Below are 14,162 nucleotides of genomic sequence, written 5' to 3'. Positions count from 1 at the left end.
CCCTTGGGCGAGGACAGCCTGGCAGGGGTGGGGGTGTGAGTTGCCTTCCAGGTGGGCACCAGGAGGGCTCAGCGGGCAGGCACTGTGAACCCTGGGGCGGGGAGCAGCCCTCAGGCAGAGCCAGACAGCACCCGTGACCGCTCCCTCTGACTAGGCTGGGCTCTTGGTCTGCTCTCCTCTCCCGGCTTCTGTGCTGAGCCACAGCTGGGTGCCGCTGCCAAGAGTGAACTGTCTTTTTGCACCTTTCCTGACACAACCAACCACTGTGACCACCCGGTGCCAGAATCCCCTTGCTCTCCGCTCACGGCTGGCCTGCGGCCCCAACCCTCTGTCCTCTGCTGTCAGGTGCTGGCCTCCCTCCTGCGAGAGCCCGAGCTGGGCGGCATGGCTCACCTAGGCTCACACTGCGTTGTGAGGGCCCGAGGTCCTCAAGCACGTGCCTAACTCCACAGCCTGGAGCTCTGAGCATCTCAACAGCCGCAGGCCGGCTTCCCTGAGCTGGTCTCTGGGTCCCGCTGAGGCTTCCACTCCGAGGAACGGGATGGCTGGTGTGCGGTCGGCCACCCCTGTCTTCGCCAGGGCGTCACGAGGCTGGCTCTGGAGTCTAGCTCACCAAGGAGGAAGGCCTTTCTGTAGCAGCCAGCGCGAGGGAGGCTTGGTGCCCTGCACGCACACAGCCCCTTCTTCCCTCACAGCATGGAGCTGCTCCAGGACAGGAACCCGGACCGAGCAGCTCCCCCCTTGTCCTCTGGGTAGCTTTCCAACACTGCTCCACAGTGTGGGGGCCGGAGATAGTCAGCCCCCCTCCATCTCTTGAGTCCCCAGAGGGGGACAGTCCGCCAGCTGGGATCATGGAGCTGAGGCTCTGAAGAAGCCCCCCAGTGTCTGGGGAGGGCCGAGGAGCTCAGATGGCAGGAGACAGGCAAGCGGCAGCTCCGTGTAGGCCCGCAGGGAAGCCAGGCGCTCCAGCAGTTCCTGGAGAGGCGCAGCCCAAGGTGGTAGCGTGGGGTGGGTGCTCCCGCCCGCCGGCCTGGCCTTGTGCCTTCAAGAGCAGCCGTGCTGAGCCACAGGCGCTGGGGGAGGCTGTGAGGGATGTTCCTTGGCTTCCATGCTTCCTTTCAGTTCCCTCCACCCCGTGCAGGCCTCTGTGGTTAACCCTTTCCTCCCCCCCATTGTGTTTGCTTCTGCCAAGCTGAGCCACTGAGGAACCAACTGTGCTGCGGAAACACAGACGTGGGGAGCACAGGCTCTCGCCGCCACCGCCACCACCGCCACCACTGTGTCACCTGCAGCTTTGAAGACCCAGGCCCAGCCTCTGCCAGGAGCAGCTCCTTGGGGCTGCCCGGCCTGGACCTGCCACCACCAGGTCTTACAGAGCAAGCCACACGCCAGGCCTTGAGCGGAGGAAACTGGAAACTCCAGAGGGTCAAGAAGTGACTTGTCCAGAAGACATTTTTTAATAGAAAAAAAATTTTTTCTATAAAATGAATTTTTAAGACTTGGCTCAAACCTCTAGGTTAAACTGCCAATCTTTAGACAGACGGCCTCAGGGTGGGAGGACAGGGGGCCCGAGAGCAGCTCCGAGGCCGGTCTGCGCAGCCTTCATCCCTGGCACAGGCTGCTGGCGTGGTCCGGTAGGTTGCAGGGGAGGCAGCGGCCTGTGGGGGAAGAGAAAGCAGGCCCAGGTGGGCAGACGAGAGTAGGGTTGTTCGAGTCTGCTTTCAGACCCAGCCAAGTCGGTTGCTGCTGTTCCTTACAAACTGCACAACTTCTGTCCCCATTCGGAGCCAGATGCCACCTCTGCAATAAGAACACAGCCTCAGAGGCACCTGGCAAAAGCAGAGACTCCCGGGCCATTCCCGGGGTTCCAAATGTGAAGGTGCACGGGCCAGACGGGGCTGAGGGAGCCGTTCCTGGTGCCATGCAGTCTGGGCCGCTCCTTGGCGCCCAAGCCGGTGGTGGTCAGGGCACTGGCCCACACGTGCGTGGGCGACCTCAGACCTGCCTGTGTTCGGTCAGAAAGGAGAAAAAGCAGCTTTGTTTTGGGCATTAACGGGTAGGTCAGCTAAGATGGCTACCTGCTGATTTGTGATTTGTCTAATCAGGTCTATGTGATTACGGCTTGCTTTGATTCTCTGAATTACTAGTTTGACTGTTGTATTTTTCGCTGCTGGATTCATCCCGGGCTCCAAGTGTAGAGAAGGCTAAATAAGGTGACCGTGGACTCAGTTCTCCCCCGGCGTGGCCTTCAGGGCAGGCTGGGGCCCTGGCGCACCACTGCCACTTAAGGCCTCCTGCTGGCTTGCTTCGCTTGTTAACTTGGACTCTTGCTCTGTGCTCCTGAGGGTGGTGGAAGCCAACGGGGTGACCACTGTGAGGCTGAGGGGCAGAACCAGCTCCGCTGCTGGCCTGGCCCACCCCCTTCCAGGGTAGGGAGCAGAGAGGAGCCCTTCCTCCCTGGCCAACTCAGCAGCAGACCTCATGCTTTGCCAGCACCGGGCGGGCTGCTCCCAGCCCCCACATGCCAGGCTTCGGGACTTCCTTCCCAGCAAAGGCTGTGAATTGAAATTCCCTGTGGGTTGGGTGCATGGAGAGTGCTCTTGGGCACATCACCGCCCTTTGGTGGCCAGAAAAGGAAAAGCCCATCCTCCCGCTGCCTTGAGGCTGGGCCTCCTCTCTGGAGCAGGGCCAGGGAACCCCCACCTCCCGGTACTAAACCAGGACCTCAACGCCTGAAGTCTGGCTTCACTTCCTGCTTCTCCCAAAGCCCGGGAGCCTCCCACCAGCTGGCACCACACATGTTCTGCCCCTGCCGACCCGTGAGAATCGACCAGGGAACCAGAGGGGTCGGCACCCTTCCTTCCCCTAACAGGGGGGGGCCTGGCCTCAGCTAAGAGCGCCTCTCCTCTCGGGGGGCCAGCAGGTCCAAAAAGTAAACTGTAGACACTACGATGAGCTGCTCGAGCTGCCTTTTTGTTTTTAAATCACATGTAGGTGTTTCCTCCCCTTGAAGCTGCTATATCTTTATTTATTCAGGGTGTTGTCATATTGGAAAGCCTTGGCTAGTCTGTGCTGGCTCTGGGTTTGCTTTTGAGATTGGTTTATTTCTGGATAGCCGAGAAGGGTAGGGACTGGATCTTTTTTTCTTTCCTTTTTACTTATCCCCGGGTCAGGTACTCTCTCTCCCTTCGAAAAGGGTGGTGTGACTTCAAGGACAGGCATCGAGCAGAAAAGCCGCCCGGTCCCGCACCCGAGTTCGGCGGCAGGGTCTGAGCCATGCAGGGCCCCTCTGGGCAGCCTTGTGAGGAGAGGGGCAGCCTTGTGAGGGAGTCGTACCTTTCCCAGGCCCGGCTTCTCTGCTCACCTCCCTTCTGCTTGCCAGCCGCTCCGAGCCATAGGAACCCTACTGCCAGGCTGCATGTCTGCCAGGCTCCACCACCCTCCTGGGTCTCTAGCCTCAGATTCTGGTGGGAGTCCCTCCAGAAGCCTCTGGCTGAGCAGGCCGCAGATGTGGTGGCTGCCGCGCTGACAGGAGAAAGCTCGTCCGCCCTCGGTCGGCCTGCAGGAGGCCAGATCTGCGGGATGATGGTCAGAAGCAGCTCATGGAAGTGGTGTTGCTAACGGGGTGGCAATGGGACTGAATTGTAATAAAAATGTTATTTAATCTTTGTCTCTGTATTTTGATACTTGAATGAATTCCCCTTTTATTTTACTGTACATAGAACTGTTAATCTGTCTGATTCTGTCCGAATTACAAACATCTTGTGGTACCAAACATAACGAATCTGTGCGGCAACATAGACTGACCTCACTACGTGAGACAGAGCGTCAACATTCCTGGGCTTCCACCTTCGGTTCGGTTATTTTCATAACTGTACAACGTAGAACAGACTGAATTAATAAAGGAGAAGCAACATGAAACCAGCCTTATTTTTGGGGAGTTTTTGAACTGGAAAGCTTCTTGATGGTTCTCTGGCAGAAGTGTGGGCCCAGGCTATAGGCTGGCCGCGGATTGCTGACGAGGGTCCTGCACTGTTTGGGACGAGTGTGGGGGTGCCACTCTGTCTGGCACGCTTCCAGCGGGAGGCTGCCCCTGACGGTCTGTTCGTTCATCCCATTTAGTTGCAAGGCCCCCGCAATTCCCCTTCCCCTGCTTAGAATGTCTCCTCCAATCCCAAGCAGAGACCATGTTCTAGTTATGGCCACGGCTCCTCTGCACACTGGCCTGGGCTTGTCGACCCACAGACGTACATGGAATGTCTGCTTACAAGGCTGTGCGGCAGGATGGAGAGCTGTGGAAGAGTGTCCCCCTCAGGGAACTTCATTTGATTATGGAGGTTTCGTCTGAGCCGTGCACAGCTAGCCACTGACCCAAAGCCACACTGAGGCCACAGCTGGGCCCCTGGGCATCCAAAGGCACGGGGTGTTCCCAGAGCTGGCAGGCTAGGGAAGGGGAGGGGATGGTGTTGGGCTGGTATTTAGAGGAGAGGGTTTGGAAAGACACAAACAGTACCACTAACCCCGTCCCTGACAGCACCTGTGCTCCAATGCCTGTTAGCAGCTTTCCAGGCACCCATTGTGTTAGCTCTGACAGCTTTCTGGGTGTGATCTCTCTAGAGGAAGCAACCAAAGCTCAGAAAGTTTACCACACCTTCCCAGGGCCAGCTGGACGACCTGAGAAACCATCCCATCTGGTGGCTTTAAGCCTCCTTAGAGGCCCTGGTCCCATGCTTGCCTCCACCCAAGCTGCCTAGTGCTGAACACTTATAAAGACTTACTAGAGAAAGAGGGGGGCGCCTGGGTGGCTCAGTTGTTAGGCGTCCGCCTTCAGCTCAGGTCATGATCCCAGGGTCCTAGGATCGAGCCCTGCATCGGGCTCTCTGCTCAGCAGGGAGTCTAGTCTGCATCTCCTTCTTTCACCACCACCGCCCCCCCGCTTGTATTCTCTCCTTGCTGTGTCTCTGTCAAATAAATAAAATCTTAAAAAAAAAAAAAAAAGTATGAAGGGGAGGGGCAGAGAGAGGGAGAGAGAATCTCAAGCAGATTCCATGCTGAGCACAGAGTCAGACGCAGGGCTCTGGGCCCTATCCCATGACCCTGAGATCATGACCTGAACCAAGATCAAAGGTAGAACGCTTAACCAACAGAGCCACCCAGGTGCCCCAGCACTGAACACTTATATAAGTGAGTTTCTGTGAAATAATTCCGTTTGTCAAGGGTGTTAAAAGTGAAAATCACTGGGGCGCCTGGGTGGCTCAGTCTGTTAAGCGTCTGCCTTCGGCTGGGTGCATGATCCCGGGGTCCTGGGATCGAGCCCCAGGCGGGGCTCCTTGCTCAGCCAGGAGCCTGCTTCTCCTTTAGCCTCTGTCTCCTCCTGCTCCCCCTGCTTGTGTTCTCTCATTCTGTCAAATAAATAAAATCTTCAAAAAAAAAAAAATGATCACTGGTTTAATCCAATACCCAACCATATTTATGAAGAAAACAAGGCCTAGAGTGGGGAAAGGTTTTTCCTAGCCAGCCAGCTAATAGACCAAATCCCAGCTTCTTACTCCAGTTAGGGCTTCTTAGGCCAGTTCATGGCCATTGGGTAAAGAGAGTGAGGCCCAGTCGTGGAGGGCCTCATTTTCAGACTAGGGTTCATCATCCTCACACCCCTGTGCTCTCTGGCCTTGGCACTCTCTTCTAGGCAGAAGAAATCTTACAGCCAGGGGAAAACGGTATGGCCAAGATTAGTGTCACTATTGCTCTAGAACAGTGTACTGGGACACATGCCACTGTCAGGGTCCCTTTTGGCATCACTCCAAAGCCTTAGCAACACAACTCAGGCTGCCCAGCCCCAGTGCTGCAGTGCTGATGGGGCCTTGGGGCCTGCCGGGGTCGGGTGGGGGGGGGGTTGTAGGGGGACCTGGGGGAGGAACAGACTGAGTCGTGCAGGGCACCCGGGCCTGCCATCCAGGCTACCGGCAGTGCCGCACCTGGCCCGACGGGAATAGCCAATTTGGCAGGAGGTGTGGGTTGGGGCAGCTTCAGAAAAGGAACGGATGGGGCACACTCAGCGGGAATGCATCTGCCCAGCCTGGCCCGCCTTGCCTTCCCGGTTCCCCGGGACTCTGTCTAGAACATGGTCTACACCATCTCCTCAGGACCTGGAGACGGAGCCGGCTGGAGTGCGGCACAGCTTTCTGCTCTCATCTCAGCTTGGAGGGTGAGATAGGCCCTCACAAGCCGCTCCATGCACTCCCCTCTCCACAACACCCCCATGTCCTCAGCGGCTCCCCCCACAGACACTGCAGTCCAGGAGGCCAGGGGGCTGGCACATTCCTCCTGTAGGCTGAGGCAGCTCACCTGGGTGACCGTGAGCAGGGGACTGAAGAAGTGGAGTGCAAACTGGACTGTGCAAACTGGAGCACTGTCCAGGGCAGCTCCAAACACCCTCTTAGCCCTGGCCACCTCTGGCTTCCTCCACCTACAGGATGTGCAGGTCCCACCAGACCCCAGCGCACAGGGCAGGCAGGCCCTTCCAGATGTCCGAGGTCCACGCTGTGTTGGCTCACACAGCACTAGCTGTCATCAGCTCACACCCAGGGAGGGCGGCGGTGTCAACTAGCCCCCACTCGGGGCAGCACCTACAGCTCTGTGACTCCGTCGCTCAGGACTCCGCTATTAGGACAATTACTTTAAACAAGCCTTTGTCAAATGAAAGAGTTTCCCTAACACCACAGAGTACGTGTTATCCGGTAAATGGGCCTGGGACAATGGCGTAGCCACAGAGGTTCGGGACAGTACAGGGATTCCTATGCCTCCTTACAACAAAATGAATACCAGATGGCTCACATACCTGCACGCAGAAAATATAAAACCCCAACAAAGCTAGAAAAAAATGGGATTTTTTTTCATAATCTTGGTATGATAAAGCTCTTTCCAAGCATGCTACAAAACTGAATCCATTTTTTAAAAAATTAATATATCCAACTATATAAAAATCAAACATTTCCACAAAGCCAAATGAGCCATTTAAAAGAAGAGCCTGGGTGCTCAGTCATTAAGAGTCTGCCTTCGGCTTGGGTCATGATCCCAGGGTCCTGGGATGGAGCCCCTGCATCAGGCTCCCTGCTCAGCGGGAAGCCTGCTTCTCCCTCTCCCTTTTCCTCTGCCCCTCCCCCCTGCTTGTAATTCTCTCTCTCTCTCTCAAATAAATAAAATGTTCAAAAAAGAAAAAAAAGTAAACGGGATCTTGCTTCCAGGAAGATCAAGTAGACATACTTTCCCCTATTCTCCTTGCTAAGTACAAATAAGCCGAGACACCAATGGCACAGACAAAGCCCAACAGCAGTCTGCTCTCTCTAGCCAAAGGGCCAGAAAAGAGGCAGCCTGGCAGGACAGACCTGTGAAGACACTAACTGCTTTACGCCATCCATACACAACCACAAAACAGTTGTGCGCCACCGGCCTAAGGCCAGCAAAGGCCTCACCTTCCACACTCACCAGGCTAACACTCTGGCCTACATGCCCACTGGAGCACTATCAGAGGAGGCCTAGTAGAAACTCACTCTCGGGGTGCCTGGGTGGCTCAGTCGATTAAGTGGCTGCCTTCGGCTTGGGTCATGATCCCAGGGTCCTGGGATCAAGCCCAGCATTGGGCTCCCTGCTCATCGGGGAGCCTGCTTCTCCCTCTCCCTCTGCCTACTTGTGCTTTCTCTCTGTCAAATAAATAAAAATATAAAAAAGAAAAGAAAAGAAACTCACTCTTGCCCAGCAGTAAGGAGGCGTGCCTGAAAAATGCAATAACCCAAAATGAAATCTCAGCGGATGGACTCAGCAGCAGAATGGATGGGAGACAGAATCCACCCATTGGAAGACAGAACAATGGAGACGATCAATCTGGACAGAAAGAGAAAACAGACTGGAAAGAAAATGAATAGAGTCTTGGGGACCCAGAACTCTAACATAAGATCAAACATTTGTGTCAGCAGGGTCCCAGAAGGGGAAGGTAAGAGGTCTGAAAAAGTACCCAAGGAAATAATGCCTGAAAACTTCCCACATTTGGCAAGAGACATCAACCTACACATTTGAGAAGCTGAGCACACCCCAAACCAGGTAAACCACAAGAAATCCATCGCACATCATATCCAAGGTACCTCACAGTTACATTTCTGAAAACGAAAGACAAAAACTTTCTGAGCCCAGCAAGAGGAGACCCTTACCTTGTCTACAGGGGACAAGTAATGTGAATGACGGTGGATTTCTCAGCAGAGCTGTGGAAGCCAGAAGTAGCAGCGTATTTCTCAGGAGCTGAAAGAAAACAACAAGCCTGCAAAAATATCCTTCGAGAATGAAGAGAATCAGGACAGCCTGAGATGAAGGACAGTAAGGGACTTACCTGCCAGCAGACCTAACTTAAAAGAATGATTTAAAAAAAAAATGTTTTCAACAGAAAGGAAATTATATAAAAAGGAGTTTTGGAATATCAGAAAGTATGAACAAACATTAAACAAAAATACGGGTAAACCCAGTAGACTCTCCTTCTCTTCATCTTTCTAATGTGTTTCATGAAGCAAAATCGTAACACAGGGGAATCTGGGTGGCTCAGTCGGTGAAGCGTCTGCCTTCATTCAGCTCAGGTCATGATCCCAGGGCCCTGGCATCGAGCCCTGCTTTAGGCTCTCTGCTCAGCAGAGTATCTCCTTCTCCCTCTGCTTCCTTTTCTATGCTCTCCTCTCTCTCAAATAAATAAAATCTTTTTTAAACAAAATCCTTAACACAATCTAATGTGTTTCAAAATATGTGTAGAAGAAATATTTAAAATGATTATCTTTTAAATGGGGCTGGGGGGAAAGGGATGGAAAGGTAAGGTTTCTATTCTTTGTTCAAACTGGTAGATGATGACACCAGTAAACTATGGCAAGTTATGCATATATGTAATACCTAGGGAAGACACCAAAAAATTACATAAAGAGATAAACTCAAAAATGCTACAGATAAATCAAAATGGAGTGTTACATTTTTTTCAAGTAACTCAAATGGAGACAGAAAAAAATAGAAAATATGAACAGAATAAACAGAAAACAAACAAAAAATGGCACATGTAAGCACTAACATATCATTAATTACACTAAATGGTCTAAAACACCAATTAAGAGAGATTGGCAGAGTATATTTAAAAACATGAACTATATGCTGTCAAGAAACACACCTCTAATAACAATATAAACAGGCTGGGAGCAAAAGGATAGACAAAGCTACATAATGCAAACATCAATCAAAGGAAAGTAGGAGTGGCAATATTAGTATCTCATAAAGCAGAATTCAGAGCAAAGAAAATTACAAGAAAGAGAGGGACATTATACAATAATAAAGAGTCAGTGTGCCAAAATGACACATCAGTCTGGGTGTGCGCCAAACAACAAAATTGCGAAATATGTGAAGCAGAGACTGAACTGAAAAGGGAAATGGACAAATCCATAAACACTGTGACTGAAGTGTGTCCCTCCAAAATTCCTATGTTGAAGTCCTAACCCCACTGTGACTCTATTTGGAGTTAGAGCTTTTAGGAGGTAATTAAGGTTCAATGAGCTCATAAGGATAAGGTCCTAATCCAGTTGGATTGCTGGCCTTACAGGTGGTGGGAGGGAAGGCGGGAGGGAGAGCTCTAGATACAGACACAGTGGAAAGACCATGTGAGGACATAGGGAGAGGGTGTCCATCTACAAGCCAGGAAGTGAGTCCTCACCAGAAACTGACACTGCCAGTCCTTGATCTGGGCCTTCCCAGCCTATTTCTTATTTATTGAGAAAGAAATTTTTGTCTTTGAAGCCTCCCAGTCTATGATACTTTGTATGGCAGCCTGAGAAGACTAATACAATAAATATAGTTAGAAACTTCAATTGGAGACTATCAACAGCTGATAGAACAACTAGAGAGAAAACCATCAAGGGTAAACTAGAACTCATCACCGGCATCAACCAGCAAGATCTCACTGACATTTAAGAGAACAATCTGGCCCACAACAGCAGAATGCACATTGTTTTCAAGTGCCCATGGAACACATACTAAGATAAACCAATCCTGGGTCATAAAACAAACCTCAACAAATTTAAAAGAATTAAAATCATATGCAACATATTCTTCAACCACAACAGAATCAAACTGTGAGAAAGGATATTTCTGGTTTTGTTAAAACACTGTTTGTGCTAATTTGTTAGAGCTACCATAGGAAACTAATTCATCCCTAGAACCTCATACAGCTCAGCCCACATCTTAATTTTAGCTGATAAGATCCATGGTGGACTTCTGACACCCTGAACTGTAGATAATAAATTTGCCTTGTCTCAAGGCACTAAATTTGTGGTACTTAATACAGAGAGGTACTTAATACTTAATTTCTTCAACTTGATTAAGAACATTTACAAAAAACTTACAACCAACATTATATTTAATGGTGAAAAACTGAATGTTTTCCCCTTAAAGACTAGGAACAAAAGAAAGGATTCCACATTACCAGTCTTCAAATTCTGAGAGTTCTAGCCAGTGCAATAAGGCAAGAAAAGGAAATAATAGGCATCCGTATCAGAAAAGAAATAAAACTGCCTTTATTTGCAGATTACATGATTGTCTATACAGAAAATTCCAAAAAATCTAAAAAAAAAAATTATTAGAAAAAGTGAGTTAAGATCACAGAATACAACATAAACCTGTATAAGTCCATTCTATTTGTACAAATGAACATGTGGACACCAAAACAAAAAATAAAACACCATTTGTAATCACTTAAAAAAAATTCTTAGGTGTAAATCCAACATGTTAAAGTCTTATATGATAAAAACTATACAGTCCTGGCTGTCTCAGTCAGAAGAGTGACTTTTGATCTCAGGGTTGTGAGTTCGAGCCCCACACTGGGTGTAGAGATTACTAAAAAAAAATAAAGCTTTAAAAAAAATCTGCAGTCCTGATGAAAGACTCATAAAAGATCTAAATAACCAGAGAGATATACCATACTCATGGACTGGAACTTTCAACTTTGTAATGATGTCGATTTTCCCCAAATTGATATACAGGTTTAATATAATATCTATCAACATTCCAGCAAGGCATTTTTTTGGTTGTTTTTTGTTTCTTTTTTTTTGTAGATATAGACAAGATTAGTCCATGGAAAGGCAAAGAAACTTAAATAGCTTTAAAAAAAAATTGAAGCAGAAGAATGAAGTGGGAAGAATCAGTCTACTCAATTCTAAGACTTAATATATAGCTACAGTAATCAAAACTGTGTTGTATGGAAGAGAGACTGTCACATAGATCAGTGGAACAGAATAGAAAACCCAGAAAAGAGAACCAGACAAATATGCCCAACTTATAAAGTGCAACTGGAACAACTGGACATCCACAGACAAGAGGGGGAAAAGTACCTCAACTAAGTCTCACACCTTACACAAAATTAACTGTAAATGGATCATAGACTTAAATGTAAAACACAAAACTATACAACTTTTAGCAAAAAAACTTGGGAGGAAATCTTGGGGCTCTAGGGCTGAGCAAAGAGTTCCTAACTTGACAGCAAAAGCAAATCCATAAAAAGAAAACCTGGTAAGTTGGACTTCATAAAAATTAAAGCTTTTATGCATCAAAGGACACTATCAAGAAAAAGACTATCCACAGAATAGGAAAATACATTTGCCAATCATTTACCTAACAAAGGTCTACTATCCAGAATTTATAAAGAACTCTACAACTCAACAACAAAACAACCCAATTAAAAAATGGGCATGGGGGGACGCCTGGGTGGCTCAGTTGGTTAAGCGGCTGCCTTCGGCTCAGGTCATGATCCCAGCGTCCTAGGATCGAGTCCCATATCGGGCTCCTTGCTCAGCGGGGAGCCTGCTTCTCCCTCTGCCTCTGCCTACCACTCTGTCTGCCTGTGCTCACTCACTCTCTCTCTAACAAATAAATAAATTTAAAAAAAAAATTTAAAAAATGGGCATGGGGCGCCTGGGTGGCTCAGTGGGTTAAAGCCTCTGCCTTTGGCTCAGGTCATGATCCCAGGGTCCTGGGATGGAGCCCCGCATCGGGCTCTCTGCCTACTTGTGATCTCTGTCAAATAAATAAATAAAATCTTCTTTAAAAAATGGGCAAAGGACTAAAATAAACATTTTCCACCAAAGAGATACAAATGCCCAAGAAAAGATACCCAAGACCACTATCAGGGAAATGCAAATCAAACCACAGTGAGATTTCACTTCACACCCACCAAGATTTCTGTAATTTAAAAAAAAAAAAAAAAATCAGGGGAACCTGAGTGGCTTAGTCAGTCAGTTGAGCATCTCTTGGTTTTAGCTCAGGTCATCATCTCGGGTCGTGGGATTGTGCCCTGTGTTGTGCTCTGCACTCGGCAGGGAGCCGGCTCAGGATTCTCTCTCCCCCCCTGCCCCTCCCCTACTCATGTGCGTGCACACTCTCTCTTTCTCTCAAATAAATAAATTCTTTTAAAAAAGAGAGAAAAAAAATTTGTTGAAACAAAGAGCAAAGTAGTGTCTGCCAGAGGCTTGGGGGAGGGAAGAATAAAAAGTTAACAGGTATGTGATTTCCTTTGAGGTGATGAAAAGGTTCTAGAAGTAGACAGTGGTGATAGTTGACCAATATTGTAAATATACTAAATGTCACTGATGGCAAATTTTATATTATGTGTATTTTCCCTCAGTGTTAAATATATACCCTCAAGCCATGGACAGGATGAAATGGAGGTCAGGATCCCTGTCTCCTCAGCACAAGAAAATCAACTTGAAATTTCTAAGAAATGGATCATTCCAGATTTTAATTATGAAGTATAAAGCAAGGTTTTACTGTAAGCTTAGTGTCTGCACCCACGACCCAGGCAGTCCTTTTCACAGAGGTCCCTTCAGCACACCTCTGTCTCTAAGATAAAGCGGCTTCCAATATGTGGACTTTGAAGAAATTCAAATTAATCATTGCAAATCAGAGAATCCATCTAGGCAAGCTTCACTATTTCTCAAACATGCCCCTTTTCTGGGCTTCCCCATCCTGAGGATGTCTATTCAGGCCCTCCAGGGTTTCTGGTCATGGCCACACTGCTAACCCAGCTGTGTCACCCATCTCAGTCAGTTAGGAACAAACCCGAGGGTGATGGAACTCAAATGCCCCTTCTGTCATTCTTCCCAGATTCTGTGTATTCCAGGCGCCCCCCCCCCATTCCCCAAATGCTGAGAACATTGTTTCTCTTCCCATTACCTTGAGAGCACATAAGTGAAGGTTCATTTTTCTCTTGTCCATTATTTAGAAAGGGCCAGATCTAAATGGAACCTTATTCTCATTTGGCTCTACTGGGTTGAGCTGGTCTGTGGCAGTCAGCCAGAGGAGGATGGGTGGGATCTCTCTGATGCCAAGAGGCATGCCCAGACCCTTCCCAGAACCTCTCTCATTTGTGATGCCAACACGAGCTCACAACCCCCAACTGCCAACAGAGTCCCGGATGGAAGCAGTACCACCTCTAAATGCCCATGTCACCTCTGCCCAAGCAGGGTATCTAAGCTTAGAGATGAGGGGCCAGGGAGCTCACGCAGCTGGAGACCAGGACGAGCAAGAGACTTGATGAGAGTCAGTCACTGACCAAAGAGGCCAAGCCTCCCATCCGGCAACTGGAGAGAGAGAAATCCCCTGAGCTCCGAGACTGCACTCTGCAGAACACTTGATCGCAGCCAACACCCACTTCCCTGCCACCTATTTGCCCAGCCCCGCCCTTGCAGACCTGGCCACAGAAGCAGTAGCTACTCTATTTTTTGACTGCTTGCTGCATCATTTGAAACCTTCAGGAGAATTTGGTCCTGGAAATGAAATTTCTAATAACTTTTCAACCATGCCCAAGCCTGCGCTGAACTGACAAAACAAATTTGTGACTTCCAGAGAAGGCCTTCTACTCATACTTTGGATAATTTTACAGGCTTCTCAGGGCCTCAGAGAAATGCTTTACCCTTAGAGATATAACACTAGCACCTGAGTGTCTTGGCTTCTCAGCTGTGTGTGCTAAAGGGAGCTCCTAGCCCATGGGGGCACACTGGGGGTCTTCTGGCTTCTCAGTTAGTTGGGGGCCCAGAGCACGGGGCCCAGACATAGCCGCGGCACAGGAAGAGCGGAGGACAGCTTGCAGTCCAGAA

The 14,162-nt window shown here is 49.2% G+C and overlaps 1 protein-coding gene across 2 annotated transcripts in view; it reads left to right on the top strand.

Annotated features, from left to right (window-relative positions):
- Positions 1-3,669, top strand: part of ANKS1A (ankyrin repeat and sterile alpha motif domain containing 1A) — a gene marked incomplete at its 3' end in the record, with an annotated part of 176,938 nt that extends 173,269 nt beyond the window's left edge. For both annotated transcript variants that reach the window (XM_080806335.1, XM_080806333.1), the window contains one exon: positions 1,193-3,669. In XM_080806335.1, the coding sequence (XP_080662461.1) occupies positions 1,193-1,196 (4 nt within the window). The remainder of the gene's footprint in view (positions 1-1,192) is intronic.
- Between the last annotated feature and the right edge of the window lie 10,493 nt (positions 3,670-14,162).

This window comes from Martes martes (genome assembly GCF_963455335.1).
Source record: "Martes martes genome assembly, chromosome: 6".
NCBI lineage: Eukaryota > Metazoa > Chordata > Mammalia > Carnivora > Mustelidae > Martes > Martes martes.
This window is presented reverse-complemented; position numbering and strand designations above follow the sequence as displayed.